The sequence below is a fragment of the Pseudorasbora parva genome, chromosome 23 (assembly GCF_024679245.1).
Source record: "Pseudorasbora parva isolate DD20220531a chromosome 23, ASM2467924v1, whole genome shotgun sequence".
Classification (NCBI taxonomy): domain Eukaryota; kingdom Metazoa; phylum Chordata; class Actinopteri; order Cypriniformes; family Gobionidae; genus Pseudorasbora; species Pseudorasbora parva.
In genome coordinates, this window is record NC_090194.1 from 14,928,594 (window position 1) to 14,948,623 (window position 20,030).

At 37.1% G+C, this 20,030-nt stretch overlaps 1 protein-coding gene across 3 annotated transcripts in view; it reads left to right on the forward strand.

The window, feature by feature from the left end:
- Positions 1-20,030, forward strand: part of rc3h2 (ring finger and CCCH-type domains 2) — a 28,098-nt gene extending 8,068 nt beyond the window's left edge. For 2 of the 3 annotated variants that reach the window (XM_067432582.1, XM_067432583.1), the window contains exons 4-19: positions 1,627-1,860; positions 3,305-3,480; positions 3,894-4,094; positions 6,156-6,288; positions 6,379-6,497; positions 9,016-9,128; positions 9,771-10,013; positions 10,723-10,877; positions 10,953-11,335; positions 12,289-12,453; positions 12,828-12,980; positions 14,871-15,084; positions 15,168-15,252; positions 16,942-17,119; positions 17,193-17,329; positions 19,080-20,030. In XM_067432582.1, the coding sequence (XP_067288683.1) occupies positions 1,627-1,860; positions 3,305-3,480; positions 3,894-4,094; positions 6,156-6,288; positions 6,379-6,497; positions 9,016-9,128; positions 9,771-10,013; positions 10,723-10,877; positions 10,953-11,335; positions 12,289-12,453; positions 12,828-12,980; positions 14,871-15,084; positions 15,168-15,252; positions 16,942-17,119; positions 17,193-17,329; positions 19,080-19,200 (2,810 nt within the window). In that variant the 3' untranslated portion in view covers positions 19,201-20,030. The remainder of the gene's footprint in view (positions 1-1,626; positions 1,861-3,304; positions 3,481-3,893; positions 4,095-6,155; positions 6,289-6,378; positions 6,498-9,015; positions 9,129-9,770; positions 10,014-10,722; positions 10,878-10,952; positions 11,336-12,288; positions 12,454-12,827; positions 12,981-14,870; positions 15,085-15,167; positions 15,253-16,941; positions 17,120-17,192; positions 17,330-19,079) is intronic. The other variant, XM_067432584.1, reaches the window with a different exon arrangement.

The following is a 20,030-nucleotide window of genomic DNA, read 5'->3' on the forward strand; positions in this document are numbered from 1 at the left end:
CTGAACACTTGAATGGCTCTTTGTAGGCCAATAAAACACTTGATCTCCATGAGCAGTAAAACTTCAGGAAACTGAAGCTGCTGCGAGTGGGAAAGTCTGTTTCAGGACTCAATTGACTGTTTTATTAGACTAACAAGAAAAGTTACCCCTCCCAGCTGACTAGTGGGGCGCCAAAGGCTAAAGCTCTTAAACTCCTCATTGAAGAGCTTTGAGCTCATATCAGAGCACCTCTGCCAAGCCTCCACTATTACTGTGTGGTGTAGTCATAAGACACATGGGACTTTCACCCTTCGGGATGTTTAGCAGCTCCTGGAAGTAAGAATAGTAGTAGATATAGTGCATTAGTAGTAGATTAACTGTGGGAAAAACAAAGTGACAGGCAGTGCTTGGTAGTAACTGATTACGTAATCAGACTGAAAAAAATAGGTACTAATAATTGACAATTTTCCTTTTTAAGATTCAACTACATTTTAAAATACTCATAATCAGACTACATTTACTTTTCTGTTGATTGGCCTACATGTTATTCTCACAATGGCAATTGTATAATGTATAATTTATTGTATAATGTATATATGTATCATTTATTATGTATCATTTATTGATTCTACTTCTTTGTTATATTTGACATTTTCCTTTCAAAAAAAAAAGTCTAGTGCTTATATACGTTCAGATTTCTTCCAGGTTTGTGGGAGTCATGTGACCATCTCTGAAAAGTCAGAGCCACACAGCATTTCATCACTGCATTCACCGAAATCATTTCACTTTTAAGAAGTGTTTTCTCATCGTTGCTACACTGCATATCTGATCAACCTATGACAAACACAATTATTATTTGAATAGTCTTTTAACCATGTATTACTTTTTCTGGAAGTCTTTTTTTTTACTTTCAATGCACATTCACATCATTTCATATTTACATGCAATGCAGATTCCCCAACGTTTGTATGCGGAACCTCTTTGCCCTAATATATTTACTTGAATTAATCCCTTAGAGTTGAATTTAATAAGTTAGGTCAATAATACAATTTTCAATAATAATGATAAATAATAATAAAATTAAGTTCATGGTTCTCTGGTGTACTTCATGTCGCCAAAGAGTCTTTAGTTTTATCATATTTATAAATAACAGATACGCTGTACCAATTCTTCTGCTCGTGGAGGTGTGCAGTGGGAGTAGCTAAAGAGTTTTTGTAGAATGTGGGGACATTCCATAGGCGTAATGGTTTTTATACTGTACAAACCATAATTTCTATCCCCCTACACTGCCCTTACCTCTAAACCTACCCATCACAGGAAACATTCTGCATTGTTACTTTCTCAAAAAACTTTTGAAAAGTGGGGACATGGCCAATGTCTTTATATTTCACCCACTTCTTCTTGTAACACTTGTATCATACCCATGTCATTATACACATTTGTGTCCTGATATTTCACAAAAACTATATATATATATATATATATATATATATATATATATATATATATATATATATATATATATATATATATATATATATATATATATATATATATTTATATATATATATATACAATATGCGCTCCTTATATATATCTTTGAATTATGCATAGAAATGTAACTATACATTTTGCTCTCCCACACAGGTGTAGTAACCCTCAGTCAGAGCACGCTCAGTAGACCTATGCAGAGGAAGCTGGTAACCCTTGTGAACTGTCAGCTGGTTGAGGAGGAGGGCCGTATGCGGGCGGTTCGGGCGTGCAGATCTCTAGGAGAGCGCACTGTCACCGAACTGATCCTGCAGCACCAGAACCCACAGCAGCTCTCTGCCAACCTATGGGCTGCCGTGCGGGCACGCGGCTGCCAGTTTCTTGGACCTGGTGAGTTCCATGTTACGATGTGTGTAACATTTCTAACGCTGCTTCATTTTATTATTCATCATTAAAGGGGTCACGACATGTCTTATATCTTATATCCAAGCGTATATCCAATATTTAAATTAATTGAAAATGTAGTCTCAAAAGGACATTTGACAAATTCACAGTATCTTTATGTGCTGAGCTTCACATTTCTGCTTTTAAACCCCATATAAGATATCTGGTTAGGTTCTATTGTACATTATTTCTTCTTGCAAGATAACATATCTGGTTAGGTTTTATTGTACATTATTTCTTCTTGTAAAGTGGTGGCCGTCTGTCGACTATCTTTTTCAAAGGCCAATGCTAATAGTGATATCTAGAGAGTAAAGTATAATGCAGATAACACATAATAAAATGTAATGACAGTAAATGAGATTTACACAGCTCTGGAAAACTGAAATGGTTTATTTTTAATTGACAAGTCTATCAGTAGATTAGTAAACTTGCTGGAGAGCTATTATCATGAGTTCAGTTTGGTTTGAGCTAGTTAATGATGTGTGTATGTGTATATATATATATATATATATATATATATATATATATATATATACACACAATGATCTCAGCACTATATATATATATATACACACACATCATTAACTTTTACACATCATTAATGTTAATTAATAATATATATATTAATGTTAATATATATATAAAATTTGGAAAGAAATTCATTAATTTTAATGAGTAAGGATGCATTAAATTAATCAAAAGTGAAAGTAAAGACTTTTATAATGTTAAAAAAATATATATATGAATATATATAATGTTTTTAATTTTCTATTCATCAAATATTCCTCATGGTTTCCACAAAAGTAGTAAGCAGCACTGTTTCCAACATTGATAATAATAAGAAATGTATATTGAGCAGCAAATCATCATATTAGAATAATTTATAAAGCCCCAAGTCATGTGACACTGAAGACTGAAGTAATGATGCTGAAAATTCAGCTTTGATCACAGGAATAAATTACATTTAAATATACAGTATATTAAAATAAAAAACGGCTATTAAATATAATAATAATATTTCCATAATATTACTGTTTTTCTACAAATAAATGCAGCCTTGATGCAGCATAAGAATTGTATAAACATTAAAATCTGTTTGTTAATGCAGTCTGTCACTAGCTCCAAAAAAGTTAATAATAATAATCCAAAATATTCCTTTAATGTATGTAAAGGTAATGCCCAAATATGTTTTTATGCTTGGTTGTCAGTGATGATTACTCATAGGGCAGATTCTGAATGTGAAAACACAGATTTTCCCATCTGATCTCATTTTGAGTTTCTAGTCTGAGAACATCCAAAGCATAAATCCATTCCTTTGACATGACCAAGCACACAATGATCTCAGCACTAACTATGTGTCTTTGTTTGTATAAATATACATATATTGCAGCTATGCAGGAAGATGCTTTGAAGCTGGTGCTGTTGGCTCTGGAGGACGGCTCGGCTCTCTCGCGGAAGGTTCTGGTGCTGTTTGTGGTGCAGAAACTGGAAGCGCGGTTCCCTCAGGCGTCTAAGACCAGCATTGGTCACGTAGTTCAGCTGCTGTACCGCGCCTCCTGCTTTAAGGTCAGAGCTAAAATCAGCTTCGCGCAGTGATTGCGCTAAAACCGCTGATCACTTAACAGCCATTACGCTCAGTATGAAGCCCCTGACGGCATGAATAGACAGGAAAAGCGTTATCTAATGTGTTAAGCCTGCCGTAACTTGATATGATGTGGATATAAAGTGCTTGGCAATGGGAATATCTAATAAAGTCTTGATATGCATCCAAACAGCTTAATGTTTGTAAATGAGCTGGGATCTTTCTCTGGAGCTTGATTTAGTCTGGCACCTTATGAAATAAATCATCTTAATGAGATCATTTACATCAAACGTCGATCAATGTTGCTTATTTGGAGCATTTTAGTGTGTTAATTATAGGGGCTTGTGCTAAACTGATTTGTGCACACAAACAGCCATCTCTGTTTCTTTCCTTCCAGGTGACCAAACGCGATGAAGACTCCTCACTCATGCAGCTCAAAGAGGAGTTTCGCACTTACGAAGCCCTGCGCCGCGAACACGACGCTCAAATCGTTCACATCGCCATGGAAGCGGGACTGCGTATCTCACCCGAGCAATGGTCATCTCTGCTGTACGGGGATCTCATGCACAAATCTCACATGCAGTCTATCATAGACAAGGTATTGCATGAATATTGCACAAATCATCAATGTAATAAACTTATATATTTTATATATATTATATATTTTATAAAGATATATTTATATGTTTTATATATTAACGTGTGAAATATTACAGCCCTGTAATATTTTACTGAAAACTATAATAATGTTTTTTAGGATATGATGAATTGAAAGTTATAAATTAAATATATAAATTTTACTGTTACTTTTGATCGGTAGTCCTTGCTGAATAAACATATTAATTTATTTCCTTGTCCCCCCAGTCTTTCAATAAACTTTTTATTAAAATTATTATTATTTCATATGGTCAAAAGTTTGGCATGTTTAAGAATATTTCATGCATTTATTTGATAAAAAATATTCTGTAATACTTTTATTTTTTATAATGTAATACATACAATCCTAATGAGAAGATTGGGGTCCGAATCCTGTTCTTTTGAATTTTGTATTCATCAAATATTCCTCATGGTTTCCACAAAAATAGTAAGCAGCACTGTTTCCAACATTGATAATAATCAAAAATGTGTCTTAAATATCAAATCATAATATTAGAATGATTTCTGAAGGAAATATATATATATAAATGGTAATTTAAAATGATAATAATATTTTCCTAATATTGTTTTTCTTCAATTAAATGCAGCCTTGATGAGCATAAGAATTGTACAAACATTAAACAATCTGGGCCCGGTTTCCCGATAACGCTCACTCTTAGCCTGCTAAGAAGACTCGAAAAGATATATCTTACCAAAGTTGTTTATGTTGCTAAGTATGTTCCTCGAAGTGTCTCTTCGGAAGCTTCTTACACACTTCCTCTATGAATGACTTAACAAAGGCGCTGTCCCAAGTGAAGGTGCTGAATCGATTGCTCAGAGATCGACTTTCCACTTCATGCGAAGGTGCATTACTTTAAGAAAGACAACACGTTCTATGCAAATGAAACATTCCTCAAATGTTTAACTATACTATTGTTGACCTATAAACAATAGTATGCTTGTTATACTAAATGTTTAACTATTGTGTTGAACTACTTAATACATCATGTGTTATTTTGCGTTGATTTTGAGTTCAAATAAATTAAATGGACAACACACTTGGCTTAATATAGACATCTCAGGCAAAATGTCAAAAGGGCTTAAGTTTTGTCGAATACAGACATTGACATGGACTAAATGTCTCCGTGGCCGGTGTCGTCTTTGATTTAATATAAGGATACGTTGTATCACTGCCATAGTTGGTTGCTTACCGGACACCACCATGCTTACCCATTTATAGATCTTAGCCATTTAGAGCCAAATTGTTTGCCAGATGTTAATTATCTAAACGTGATTGCCAATTTAAACGCTTTAATTATTACAAAATAGCCTAATTACCACCATATTAGTTCTGATACCAAACAAAGTCAACTTCATAAATAGGCCTGTATCCATTGCAAATATATTTTATTATTAGTCTTAAAATGTCCATAACATAAAATCATTGTTTTATTTTGTACTGTACTGCGCTGATTTCTAAAGACTGCTGCACAGTGGCGGCGACTAGCGTCTTGAGCTTAAACAACGCTAAGAGAGCGCTACGAATGGTCCAGACCAACCTTACGAAAGTGTGACTTACATAAGATATACTTAGCGTACGAACGTTTCGGGAATCGTGCCATAGGGTTAAGAGAGAGGTTAAGGAATAGGTTAAGAACTACTTAGCGATAAGAACGTTTTGGGGAACCGGGCCCTGTTTGTTAATGCAGTGTGTCACTATAGCTGCAAAAAAGTTGTAAATAATCCAAAATATTCCTTTAATGTATGTAAAGGCAATGCCCAAATATGTTTTTATGCTTGGTTGTCAGTGATGATTACTCATAGGGCAGATTCTGAATGTGAAAACACAGATTTTCCCATCTGATCTCATTTTGAGTTTGTAGTCTGAGAACAGCCAAAGCATAAATACAGTCATACAGTTGATATAAATAATATTTCTAGATTTTAGTTGAATATGTTTGGCACTTTTGTCTCTCTTGTGTAAATCTGAATGCTTTTGTCCTTTTTCACCCCAACGCTACAGCTTCAATCCCCAGAATCCTTTACAAAGAGTGTGCAGGAGCTCACCATAATCCTGCAGAGAACAGGAGACCCAGCCAACCTCAACAGCCTCAGAGCTCCTCTTGAGCTTCTGGCCGGCATCGACCACAACCCTGGTGAGGTTTCGCACTCACGCTTCGACAGGGGTGCAAACACAATCAGATTACGTAGCAATAACCTGTGCGTGTGTATGTGTGTTTGTGTAGATGCGGACGCTCCATCCTGGGCAGAGCTAGAGAGTGTTTTATTGGCGGTGAAGGTTGTTGTCCATGGGCTGGTGGAATTCATCCAAAACTTCAGCAAGAAGAGCAATGAAAGCCCTCAGGTACAGCCTGATCTCTCATTACAATTTAAGGATGGTTTATGCTGAATGCATTCATTCTACGTCACTTTAAAGGCACAGGATGTAAGTTTCGCTGCAAGAGGTCACTTATTCAAACAATAACAGGTGTTGCAAAAATATGATGATGCTAGAATGAGTGTGAAAGTTGTCTTCACGTCCACAGTTGCTGGAAAGTTAAAGTTAACTGCGGTATGAAGCAGGCTAGGGCTGAGAGCTGCGGGAGCGGAACAAGTTGTGAATGCTAGTGAGATACAACTGCGCGATACACCGGTCTCAAGGCCCATGGAGGAGCCCTGGAGCTTTTATTAAGCTTAAATGCCACATTCGGCCACTGCCGTGTATTTTAGAATTAAAGTTGTGTTTAACATTTGCTAGTTCCTGCCTCATTCTTCCCTAAACTTGAACTTTGTTACAGTAATATTTGACCACTTAAAATAATATTATTTTATTTCATTTGGAAATTGCGGGTAAAGTGGATATGATAGATACATTTTTATACAAAAATCTTACATATTGTGCATATGGACTTAAAGTACAGCTTCCTGAAATACAAAAAACTTAGAAATGATGTTAATTTAATCAGGAAATTCAAACATTAAATGTTGTTTCAATACTGTTTAATGTACCTCTCATACCACTATCATATTCAGGTCTCTTAGGGTGCGTTCACACTTGTCATGTTTGGTTCGATTAAAACGAACCCTGGTGCGGTTGCTCGGTTAGTGCGGTTCATTTGAACATATGTGAACGCTGCCATCCGAACCCTGGTGCGCACCAAACAAGCGGACCGAGACCGCTAAAAAGATGGGTCTCGGTCCGCTTCCAAACGAACTCTGGTGCGGTTCGATTGATATATGAACGCAACACGGACCAAAGACATGTAAACGGACCAAAAACCGGACGTAATGTCACAAGATGCGACGCATAATGCAGCTGATTTGACGACGCGGAAAGATCGGTGTATCCAAAATGAGTAACTTTAACATTAGAGGGCAAACGTGGAGCAACGAGGAAGAGCCTCATCAATATTTGGTCAGACGAGCATGTTTCGAAAATGCTAGAAAAAACACACAAAAAGCATACCTGGCTCTTCTCATCAAAGTTCCTGTGTTGCCCATTATTAGCAGGTGCAGACGACAGCGGCCGTCTCTGTTCTGCACAACGGAGGGAATCCTGCTGCTGTTTTGAATGTTTTGAACATTTTATGAGCTCTTCATGAGTTCTCAGCGGGTAAAAATAATGCCACATGTACACGCATAAAATGATCGCGTTTAATCCAGCACACAGCGTTGTTTTGAACATTTCATGAGCTCTTCATGAGTTCTCTGGTAAGAAATAATGCCAAATGTGTTACACGCATAAAATGATCGCGTTTAATCCAGCACACAGCGTTGTTTTGAATGTTTTGAACATTTCATGAGCTCTTCATGAGTTCTCTGGTAAAAAATAATACAGTCCATGACTGCGCATAAAATGCCCGCGCGTGTAATCCGCACACAGCATTGTTTTGAATGTTCGGTAAACGAGCTCCTACGTCATATAAGCCGACCAATCAGGTTGTGAGCGTCTCCCTGTGCCTTTGGTTCGGTAACTTTAGGTTCGCTGTTAAAAATGCCCGTGTGAACGCTAAGCGGACCAGGACTATTATGTTTGTTTTTGTTTTTTGGTCCGGACCAAACGAACCAAACGAACCGAACTACAAGTGTGAACGCACCCTTAGTAATCTTCAAAAAGCATAACTGAACAACAGAGGTTTTGTTCAATGATAACATGAAGCTTACCAAAATGTAATCATTTAGGTCTGTCAAAAATCTGAATCAGAATCAGTTTTATTGCCAAGTACAGTAGATTTACATGTACAAGGAATTTGTCTTGGTATACAGGTGCTTAGAAATAGTAAGAAAACAAGGAATAAAAGACATCTGTATGGTAATAGATAGTAAAGTGAAAGAGAAAGTTTGAAATGAGAAGCATACTATAAAGAAGAGAGAAACAATGAGTATAAATTTAAACAAACAGTTAACTAGGATGTGCAAAAAGTAGGCCATGTTATTTTTCGGTGATGCATATCTTTTGTTTAACAGGTTCTAAGATTGTATTATTTAATTAACACAGCATCTGGTTTTCCCTTCTTGGCATCCTTTAACTAGCATTACAGTAAAAACGATTTCATGTATTGAATATATTTAGAAATGTATGTTCGTGTATAAATGTATTTCTGGGTCAAAGTGACTCCAAATGATGGAGCAGGTCACAAATGATCACAGCCATGATTTTCACATTAATTTAATAGCTCTATACTCATACAGTACGTCAACTATTGACCCATTTGTATCTATTTTTATTTCACCCAAGGCATTTTGAAAGAAACTTCTGACACAATTTTGATACTTAAATAAATTATACCCATTAAGTTTCCTCAGCTATGAAAGAGCAATCTATAACCAATTTATAAAATTTCTGGCTGATCCTGAAACAGTGTACTGTTTTCTTTGTTCAGGCTCAACCCAACAGCAAGTACAAGACGAGTATGTGCAGGGACTTACGGCAGCAGGGCGGCTGTCCGAGAGGGGCCAGTTGCACTTTTGCCCACACGCAGGAAGAGCTTGAGAAGTGAGAACATACACACACACACACCTTTGTTTTTGTGAAATGTGGGGACATTCCATATGCGTAAGGGTTTTTATACTGTACAAACCGTATTTTCTATCCCCCTACACTGCCCCTACCCCTACCCTTCCCATAACAGAAAACGTGCTGCTTTTTTTTACATTTTCAAAAAAATAGGTTTATAAATATGTTAAATGTAATGTTAAATAGGCAAAATGTAAAGCGCTTTGGATAAAAGCGCTATATAAATGCAGTCCATGTTAATAATGTTTCCCTAATGGGGGCCATGAGGAATGGATTTAATGGATTTCAAATATTGCCATCCTTGTGGGGACATTTTGTCCCCATAACATAGGGTTTACCAGGACCACACACACACACACACACACACACACACACACACACACACACACACACACACAAGGTTGATGACCATATCAAGCCAGTCTCGTGTTATTATCCACCAAAAAACACGGGCACACATAAACCTCCCCACCTTATCCTCATTCTTATTCAAGCTCACCCACCCACACAATCCCATTAACACAACAGAACACTTTGCAGAATTCTGGCACCACTGTTCCTGGATCTGCCTTCCCTCCATCCCTCCCTTACGCACTCTCTACATCTTTCTGTTTCTTTTAGGCACAGAATGAGGAATAGGAAAGCCAGTGGGGTGGTGAGGCCCTTCCTATCAGTTCCAGCAGTTATGCCAAAAGCCAGCACCAAAGGAGCAGTCCCAGGGTCAGAGGTGGGCACCGGAGGGCTAAAGAACCATGAGAAAGAGGACGTGTCTTCCACTCAGCTCATCCCAAGAGGAGGAGACCACCAGGAAGACAAAACGCTCCCCAATGGTGCTAACGGACTGCCTGCTACCAGCCTAGAACAGTAAGTGAGCTTTATTAACACTGTTTGCCAAGACAAGCATCAATGTTACTAAAGCTCAAACTTATAGATTTGAAGAAACTTTGTTGCTTAACTCCGGCAGCATTTGTGGTACAGCCTTGAATGATGCCTCAAATCACTGTTGAGGACAAGTGTGCTATTACTTTTCAGCGCGGTTGAACTCGCAAACTTTTTGCCGAAAATCACACTTTTGATATGGATTTGTGTAGATCATTTGTAATCGGCAATTGTTCATAAATCTGCCAAAAAAACAGAAGCTTTGAGGTCATGCTGCAGTTTTCCACCAAAATATAAACTCTATGGTTTAATGTTTGAAAGCAATTAAGACAGTCATAAAATTGTCTGTAAAATTATTATTATAAATACTTATTTTTAATTTCACAATACTATGATATTATTTATCTAGTAATATATTTATTTATTACTTTTTTATTTAATAATAATAATAATAATAATAATAATAATAATAATAATAATTTAGTTTCCTAATCTAAAAAGGTACCGAATGTGTTAACGATGAAACAAATTATTATTTTTTTTAAATGTATTAATATAAAATTCTTACAATTAAACAAAATGTAATGAATTGAGAGAAAAATATGAATGTGACATTTTTTCTCTACATTTAGATTCTCTAAATTGTATTTCTTTGTCCATCTTTGATTCTTATGGAAGCTGTTTCTTTTTCCAGAAATCCCATCAGTCACAGCCAGTCTTCTACGATAGCTTCGGTGATGTCTATAGAGGAAGGTCACATCAAACACGGTCCTGTCCGAGCTCATCCTGAGATTTACCACTCTCAGGACCAGAGAACATATGACCTTTCACCTTACCACCAACCTGCCAGTAAGCGACAAACCGTGTATCTCTCTTGTGGCATAATATCCATTACACTCACTCGCTTCTGTTTTTCTTCCACAGTTCCTCCTCACAGGTCATGCAGCGCTCGGTTCCATCGTTCTAGCAATGTGCCCGAGTCCATGTTACCCCCTTCAATGGGCCCTCTATACCCAGATCAGCACCCCTCTATTCCTCCTCAAGACAGATTAGGCCCTGGCCCTTATGGGCCACCTTCTACCTACAACTCTTTGTCGCATGCTCATGCACATGGAATGTATACCCCCGTCTACGACAGCAGACGAGCGTGGAGGCCACCGCTGTATCCCAGGGAGGGCGGGAGGAGTAACTCTCTGCCTCCTGAGGTTTTTCATTCTGCCGTCTACCAGCCACCACTTCGGGAGCGCTACAACTCGCTGGACAGCCCATACTGCAGCACAGCGGAGCAGAGAGCGGCAATGCATAGGGCAGGTTTCATTTCATCATGTCTTAAAGGCAGTGTTTGGGTGTAGTAGTGTATTAGATGTAACGCTAGTTACATAATCAGATTACTTTTTTCAAGTAACGATTACTTTTAAATTTACAACAACAATAAAAATACTTTTATATATAAAAAACTAAAACTAATAAAAATGACAGAAGCACACAGCACAATTACTAAAGAATTAACTAAATCTAAAGGTGAAAAGAAAACTGAGAAGCTGATTCAAAATATTTAAAAAAACGAATCGTATATAAATAATACTAAAATAATGCTTAACAAGCAGTTAACAAATGCAACACTGATACAGGATATTTAATTATGCATGTTCATGTCCCTTATTTTTACATTTATATTACCGTTTCCGTGATCTAATGCTCACTTCAAGTTAATCTTTGAAATTAATTATTAAATGTTATCTTAAGCAAATCTTGAAATTAACAACCGTTTTCATACTGTTCATTTTAATGTTGTGTTGCCTAAATTCATGTGTCACATTTAAAATGATGTCTTTATAAGTAGACATAGAGTAAAGAATTTTAATATTGGTCTTTTTTTGGTTGTGGGCTATAACATGAAAATGTTTTTTATATATTTATAAATACTTAATTTATAATTGAATATTATTATTCTGATTGGATGCGATTTTGTTGCTTTGTGCATAATTGTCTGTGTAGACAAGACACTGTGGTTAAATGTAAATTTATGTTTGTCCAACCACACGACATTAGCTCAATCAAAGGCATTATTTTGGGGTGTGCCTTCCTGCTTATTCAAGCAATGGAAGACAATGTTTGAAACTTGATTATGATTATATGTCATTATTTGCATGCCGCTGGTTGCTCGGAAAATGACACCCTTTTAAGTGTAAAATAGGTGATTATGCCGTTTCATCATGAGAATAGAGAAGTTAAAACCTTATTTTATGTCTTTTTATAGGACACATATGCCCGTGTTCCTCTTGGCTATGAGGAACTCTATCGCCACAAACAGGAACAGTGGGTTCATCACCACAGCAACATGAACAGGCCCTCCCAGTCCTCTCCGGTCTTCACTGTGGATGTGTGTCCAGAGGTACGGCCCAGTGATATTGTGTTTTTAGAGGTGTGTATCCTGGGAAAACTACACCCCATGTCTGCACCATGCTACAGCAGTGTGAAATCAGATTTGTTGTTTCTTTGAATAATAACTTTGGCACTAAAGCTGCAGTCGCCCTTCTGAGGTGTGTTAAGCTATTTTAAGTGGGTCTGTTGCTCAGCAACAGATAAATCCAAAGCAAGAAGCAGTTCTGTCCTGAAAATTGTGTGCGCGCCCAAGCGCTTTGAAACGCATGAACTCTCAGAGAAAGATTTGGCACTCTGGAGGCTGAGTCACTTTGCATTGTTTCTTTCCACCCCCATTTTTTAAATCTGGCAGCCTGTTGCACACGAGTGGGTGGGAGATAGAATGTTGTCATCTCTCTCTTTCTCCTCCTTTAGCATCCTGAGGGTGTAGGTGGTGGGCGTATGACTTGTAAGTGTCATGGTGGAGAAGAGAGTCTTGCCCACTACTCGCCCTGGTCGTGCAGCACCATCAGCCCATTTGAGTCAGAGCCCCACCATTTGTCAACCCACTCCTGTTCCAAACAACTAGTAAGTGGTCGTTTTAGAGCACATTAATTTTACATTTGCTTACTCAATAACATATTTCTGTTGTTTCCTTTAAAGTGCATCAAAATAAATATGAAACATGTATGAGTGGAGTCACTTCAGATCACATTCACACTAATATACTTTAAATGTGCTTATTCTTTAACACATTTCTTTTGATTCCCTCAAAGTGAATGAACATACAGATGGTATAAATGGAGTAACTTTAGATTCACATTTACTTTTAAATTGCTTGCCATATAGATTATTACTATTAATTCCCTCAAACTGAATTAAAATGAATGTGTTCAGATCACATCCACCCTGATTCATCAGCTTACTCAGTAACACTTTCCCATTATTTCCATCAAACTGAATCAAAATAAATGTGTAGCATAAGTGGTCACTTTCATACTCATATACTTCTAAATTTGCTTAGCATATAATGTTAGTATTAATAATCTCAAGCTAAATTAAAAATACATGTGCAGTATAAGTGGAGTCACTTTAGATTCACACTTATATACTTTTAACTTTGCGTACTATACAACATGTTACTACAACTGGAGTCACTTCAGATCGCATTCACACTGATTCATTTCTTCAATCAGCTTACTCAGTAACATTTTCCTATTGTTTCATCAAACTGAATCAACATAAATGTGTAGCATAAGTGCAGTCACTTTAGATTCACACTGATATACTTTTAAATTTGCTTACCATATAATTTTACTATTAATTCTCTCAAACTGAATTAAAAATTAATCTGTAGAGAGTACAACTGGATCACTTCAGATCGCATTAGCACAAATTCATTCTTAAATCAGCTTACTCAGTAACATTTTCCTATTTTTCCATCATACTTAATCAACATAAATGTGTAGCATAAGTGGAGTCACTTTAGATTCACACTGATATACTTCTAAATTTGCTTAGCATATACTGTTAGTATTAATAATCTCAAACTAAATAAAAAATTAATGTGTAGAGAGTACACCTGGAGTCCATTCAGATTGCGTTCACACTGATTTATTTCTATTTTTACTTACTCTAAAACACTTGACTTTTCATTAACCCAATCTGAATTAAAAATAAATGCTTAGCAGATACAAATGTCACTTAAAATATCATCTATACCGATTTACTCTCAAATTTCTTACCCAGTTCATTCAAGCTGAATTGAAATAATATAAATGAGTAGTAGGTGTAAGTGAAGTAATTTCAGATCAGATCATATTCAAACCAATTCACTCTAAAATAGGCTTACTCAGTCACACATTTCTGTTAATTCCCTCAAAGTGAACTAAAATATTATAAATGTGTAACACATTTGCACTGATTTACACTTACACAAGCTTACCATATAACATTTAAATTTCCTCAAACTGAATTAATTATGAATGTGAAAAGGGCATAAGTGGAGTCACTTAACATCACATTCACACTGAATTAAAAATTAATGTTTAGCTGATATAACTGGAGTCACTGCACATCAGAATGAATCACTCTTTGTTTACTCTGCAATACATTTTTGTTGATTCACTTAAACTGATTTAGAAATGAATGTGCAGCAGATAAATGTACACATTTGGTAGACACATTTATACAATACCGTACATTACATTCATGGTTCTCATTTGTCATGCCTTCCCTGGGAATTGACCCCATGATTTTGCACTGGTAGCACAATACACTACTGTTTGATCTACAGGCACAAGTTGAGTCACTTCAGATCACATTCAGACTGTTTTTCAACCAATCCAAATAAATCCATACATGTAGTGGGACTGTAATGCAGATTAATCTCAATATGCAGATGAATCTCAAAACATTTAAAAAGGTCAATTTTAATAAATGTGATTGTGATATGCATTTCCTAATATCTGTCCTCAGGATGGGGAGAGTAATGGCAAACAGTGGCTACACATGTTCGAACCCTACAGGCGTCTGAAAGACGAAGATCCCATCATTCCTTTTGGAGAGGGGCCCATCATCTCTAAATGGGGAGCCATCTCCCGGGCTTCCCGCACTGGTTTTCACACCACTGACCCAGTCCAGGCCACCGCGTCGCAGGGGTGCGCCGGCACCACATCAATCAACTTCAGAGGTTAGAAGATTTTTGGCTTGCTATGCTTTTGACTCTGAATTTATTTGACTCTGAGAGTGATTCGTGTTCTCTTCTCTTTACAGACTATGGCTGTCATATTGGTCACAGTGACCTCAGATGGGGCCCACGTGGTTCTGATTCCTCTAGTCACTCCAGCTTTCTAGAGAGGTACCAGTTTAAAATAAGACATGAAACAAAAAAATCCCATAGATTTGCATTGAAGGAGGCACCTGAGCCACATACAGGAACATTGTACAAGTAGTCTTCACAGTGTTTCCCAGTCTTCAACCCCACCCACCCCGCCGTAGTCGTCTCGCTGTCCTCTGTACCATTCTAAAAATAGAGCAACAGCCGGAACATAGCTCCTCTCGTTTGTGTTTGCACTTATACACAGCAGTGAGAGTCTCCATAACACGCACAAGTTCTTATCTTCATGGTACAATTCACGTACAAATCTCTAAAATAAGTCAATGTATAATCTTGGTTATGTGTAATAGTTTTAAATAAATTTTGTTTGTCATCTTAAAGGGGCCATATTGTACCATATTGTATTTTATTTTTATAATGTTAGTCAATGTGTCTCGCACCACTGATACTATGTAAAAAGTATGGTGACATACTCCATAAAATCCATACTCAGATTTTTTCCTCTGCATTAAACCCATCCAATTTAGTGCGCACTAGGGATGTCACAATTCTCAATATAATATTGAACCATTCGGTACGGCATTCACGGTTCACAGCATTTTATTAATTATTTCTATTTCTCTTGGTTTGAAATATTTCTCTGAGTTTATTTGGCCTCTTTTTGAGTGTGCCTGTGAGTCTACGCGCTGATATGAGCAAATATACAATCGTATGCGCTAAAGTTAGCGTTTTAAAGCCTTGCCAGATAAACATTTAATTTGCGTGCACGCTCCTGTCAAACACACGTGATTACTGAACTAAGTAGTCTTACTGCGCTAATACTGTCAAATACACACAAATTTAACAAATATAAACACAGTTGGTTATGTCTAAAGTGAAAGTAAAATCGCATGTGTCTGTATATGAGATGCGAGCAGGTCTTAGCAGCGCAGCCTAGTGATTGTGAACGCTTGTCCTTAAAGGGACAGTTCACCTCTAAAGTTATGTTGATAAAACAACTAAAACAAAGAGGAAAATCACTCACTGCTCTTGAATAAAGTATATACAGTAGCGTTCAATCAATGTATATTGTATATTGAAGACTATGTAGTTTTCATTTTAGCCTACATTTATTCATTTAATTTCATTCTTAAATGCTACTGTACATCTATGAGCTGCCACTGTAAATCTTTATACATATTTATTTTATATTATACAATGCAGGAATGTGTAAAAAGGTTTATTTTTAAAGAAAAGCTAAGTTTAAGTAAGGGTTTTCAAGCCTTTTAAGTAAAATAAAGAAAGAATATTACAATAAAAACATTATTTTATTGAGAAAAAACAAACAAACCAAAAACCGTGGTTAAAAACTGAGGTATGTAGTGAACCGTGGACTAACTGTATTGTTGCATCCCTAGTGCACACATTTGGGGTAGTGAGTAGTTAATAACACACATACACACACTGAAAACTGTGGATATACCTTTATTTTCCTGTTCTTCATTTCCTGAAAAAATCCAGTTTTTTTCTGATATGTCCTCTAATAATTTAACAATGTTTTTTGGTGTCAATGATGATTACTCATAGGGCAGATTCTGAGTGGGAGAACGCCTCTCACCTGATCTCAAAATTGAGTTTCTAGTCTGAGAACACCAAACAACAGAGCGACTGCATTTGGGTTCTTAAGTGTAGGTATGTTTCAGAGCTCAGTGTGTGTCTTGTGTTTTTCAGTGATCAGCTGGCCGTGTCCGGGCTGCATGTAAGACGTAATTCCTTCAGCAGCGGGTCAAAGCAGGGCACAGATCTGCTGGAGAAGGATGGAACGGAAAGTGAGCCTGACAGAGACATCGAGCTGGAGTTGTCCGCGCTGGACATGGAGGATAGAGAGACACAGGACTGCAACTCTGAGGTAACATTTAGCCTACATTGCGTTTGGTTGTTTTTTGTGTTGGGTAGTGTTTAATTGTTTGTATAATCTGAAGGACTCGGTCGAAATGCAAAGCCGCTCCCAGAACAACCACCTCTCCACGGTCTTCGCTGATCCAGCATCCAGTTCTCAGCTGGAAAACAACCTGCCTGACAGAATGGACACCCACCTCATGAAAAAGATGGCTTTCAGGTTAGCAAAGCTTTTTTTGACACTGTAGACAAATCTGATTCGGTTTTCAAATCCCTATTTTTAGGGCTGAGTGTTTGCTTGTCATTTTGCAAATGATGAAATCAGATCAGTTTGACTGTAGTCAGTATCCAGTGCATCCACATTGGTTGCTGTAGTAGTGTGTAATGTGTAAGCATCTGCTCAAAGTCAGATTTCTTTCTCATACAACAACTCTCAGCGCCGTCAGTATGGAAAGAAAGGATGGTAAACTGGAAATTTTCTTTCATATGAATCCAATCTAACTGCTGAACACAAGTGACATACTGACTCTGTCACTCATTCATTCAAATAGTATGGTATTTATAGTTAAGATTAGTTTTGGGGTCATTAATTTTTTCCCCCAGTTATGTTATGTCCCAGTTTATATAGTTATTTCAGAATTTGTTTTTAATTGGATGTGACTTGCTGATAAACATTCCAAACATATTCCAAATTTCTTACACCACACATGAACATGTTTTAAAGCAATTGTGCACATATTAAAGGTGGGGTAATTGCTTTCTGTTAACCGTTGTTGATATTTCAAATCACCAAAACAAACACCTCTACCCCCAAAAGGGTCTCGCCCCTATTTTGATAGCACCGCCCCACACATACGGAAACCCTGAGGCATCAACGACTATGGCAGAATCTCTGTATATCTAATCCAGGTAGAATATTCATTTAAAAATCGTCCCTTCTATCACAAAAACACAAACCGTTCTTGTGAATAACTCGATAGTACACGAGCAAGACAGTCTAACTAACGAACATATTACAATTAGGACAATAATAATAATAATAACTGTAATTTATATAGCGCCTTTCACAAAACCCAAATGTATGACTCTACAAGATTAGAGTCATAGCGATCACAAAATCACAAACTGTTCTCATGAACAACTCTATAGCACGAGCCGACAGTCCAACTAACGACATATTACAGTTATGACAAGATTAGAGATAGCGATCAAACTGTTATCATGAACAACTCTATAGAACACAAGCACGACAGTCCAGCTAACGGCATATTACAATTATGACTAGATAAGGGTTATATAGATCATGAAAAGAGTAAGCAAACATATATAAGGAGTATAGTATCTTACTTGTCGGAGACATTGTGTGAGCTGATGCTTGAAGCACACAGTGAGGAGATTGTTAGATGCTCCATAAGGTGTGGAAATGAACGGGTCTTTATCATTGCTGAAGTGAGCCACAATACGATCGCAAATGGACTAACAAGTGAACATGACACACGAGCATTGTCAAGCAGCATATATTAGACTAGTTGTCGGCTAATGTCCATCATGTGTGACTTGTGTGTTTTGAATAATGACGTCCACAGAGCGAGAGCGAGCACTCTTCTCACCATCAATAGTAGACACGCTCTTACCTGCTGATTGGCTACAAGTATGTTATGCCCGTGTCCTTTTTCTAAAACGGTTTTGAAATAACACTTATCCCACCTTTAATGATCTGTTTACGCCAAGTTGTCATTTGGACAACTTTAAAGGTAATTTTCTAAATATTCAGTTTTTTGCACCCCAGATTTTCAAATAGTTGCATCTCGGCCAAATATTTCCCTATCCGAACAAACCATACATCAGTGGAAAGCTTATTTATTTGGCAACCTTTGACATCAACAACAAATGATAATAGGAATAATTTTCTCTTCCCTTTTAATAGTTGATACGTTTATTTAAGTTAATGGTGGCTTATGAAATTACAGAAAAACCCTCTCTCCTGGACGCCTCAATATGGGGAAGATGCCGATGAGGATGTGCTCGCCCAGGCCCGGAGAACCCCCGCTACCCAGTCCAGGACCTGAGATGCTGCTAAACGGGAACTGAGGCGGGCTGGAAACATCAGCCCTCCTCATGTTCTAATTCCATGGGGTCATGCCAAGAATCCACCATCCTCCTTAGGTAGAAGGTAGAGTTGCCCTTATAGGAGTCAATCGAGGCAGCAAGACGCAGCCGGAAGCCTTCTGTATTCATGTGTTCTCTTCATAAGAGCTAGCTATGCCCTGTAATTTTAATCACTTATCATCTGTTCAGAGTCAGTTTGTTTTTCTTAATCACTGCTTGTGGATGAATGTTCACTTTGAGTCACAACTCCACCTCAGGTAACTCTTGATGTCAGCCAGTCTGAACCCTCTCCAAGCCAGGAAACCAATTACCCATGTCCCGTAACTCTGTACAGAAGTGACGGTTCTCACTAGCTTTTAGCTCACTGAGGAAACCATAATCTACTGTATAAAAACGATATAGTGGGCTCTTCCAGTATATATCAAGAATAACCAAGGTGCTTGGAATATATAGTACTTGCATTATAATTAATATTATTGCAGTGTTAGCCACTGAAATGTCATGTGCATGAATTATTTGTTGAGCATCATTGTTTGAAACAACCATTCATTGATCATTTTTTAAATGGATGTGGATTGTGGTATAGGTCTGATATCTCTAAGAGACATTTCATAGGCAGTCAATCAATATTTTGTACAATTACTAAAAAGAAACAGTTCACCTAAAAATGAAAATTCTTTCATTCTGTCATCTCACCTTCGTTCCTAACCTGTATGATACAAATAATATAATTTAAATATAATGAAAGTAAATGGAAACTGGAGATTCAAAAATGCACCATAAACACATTGAACTGAGAACATTGGCCAAGA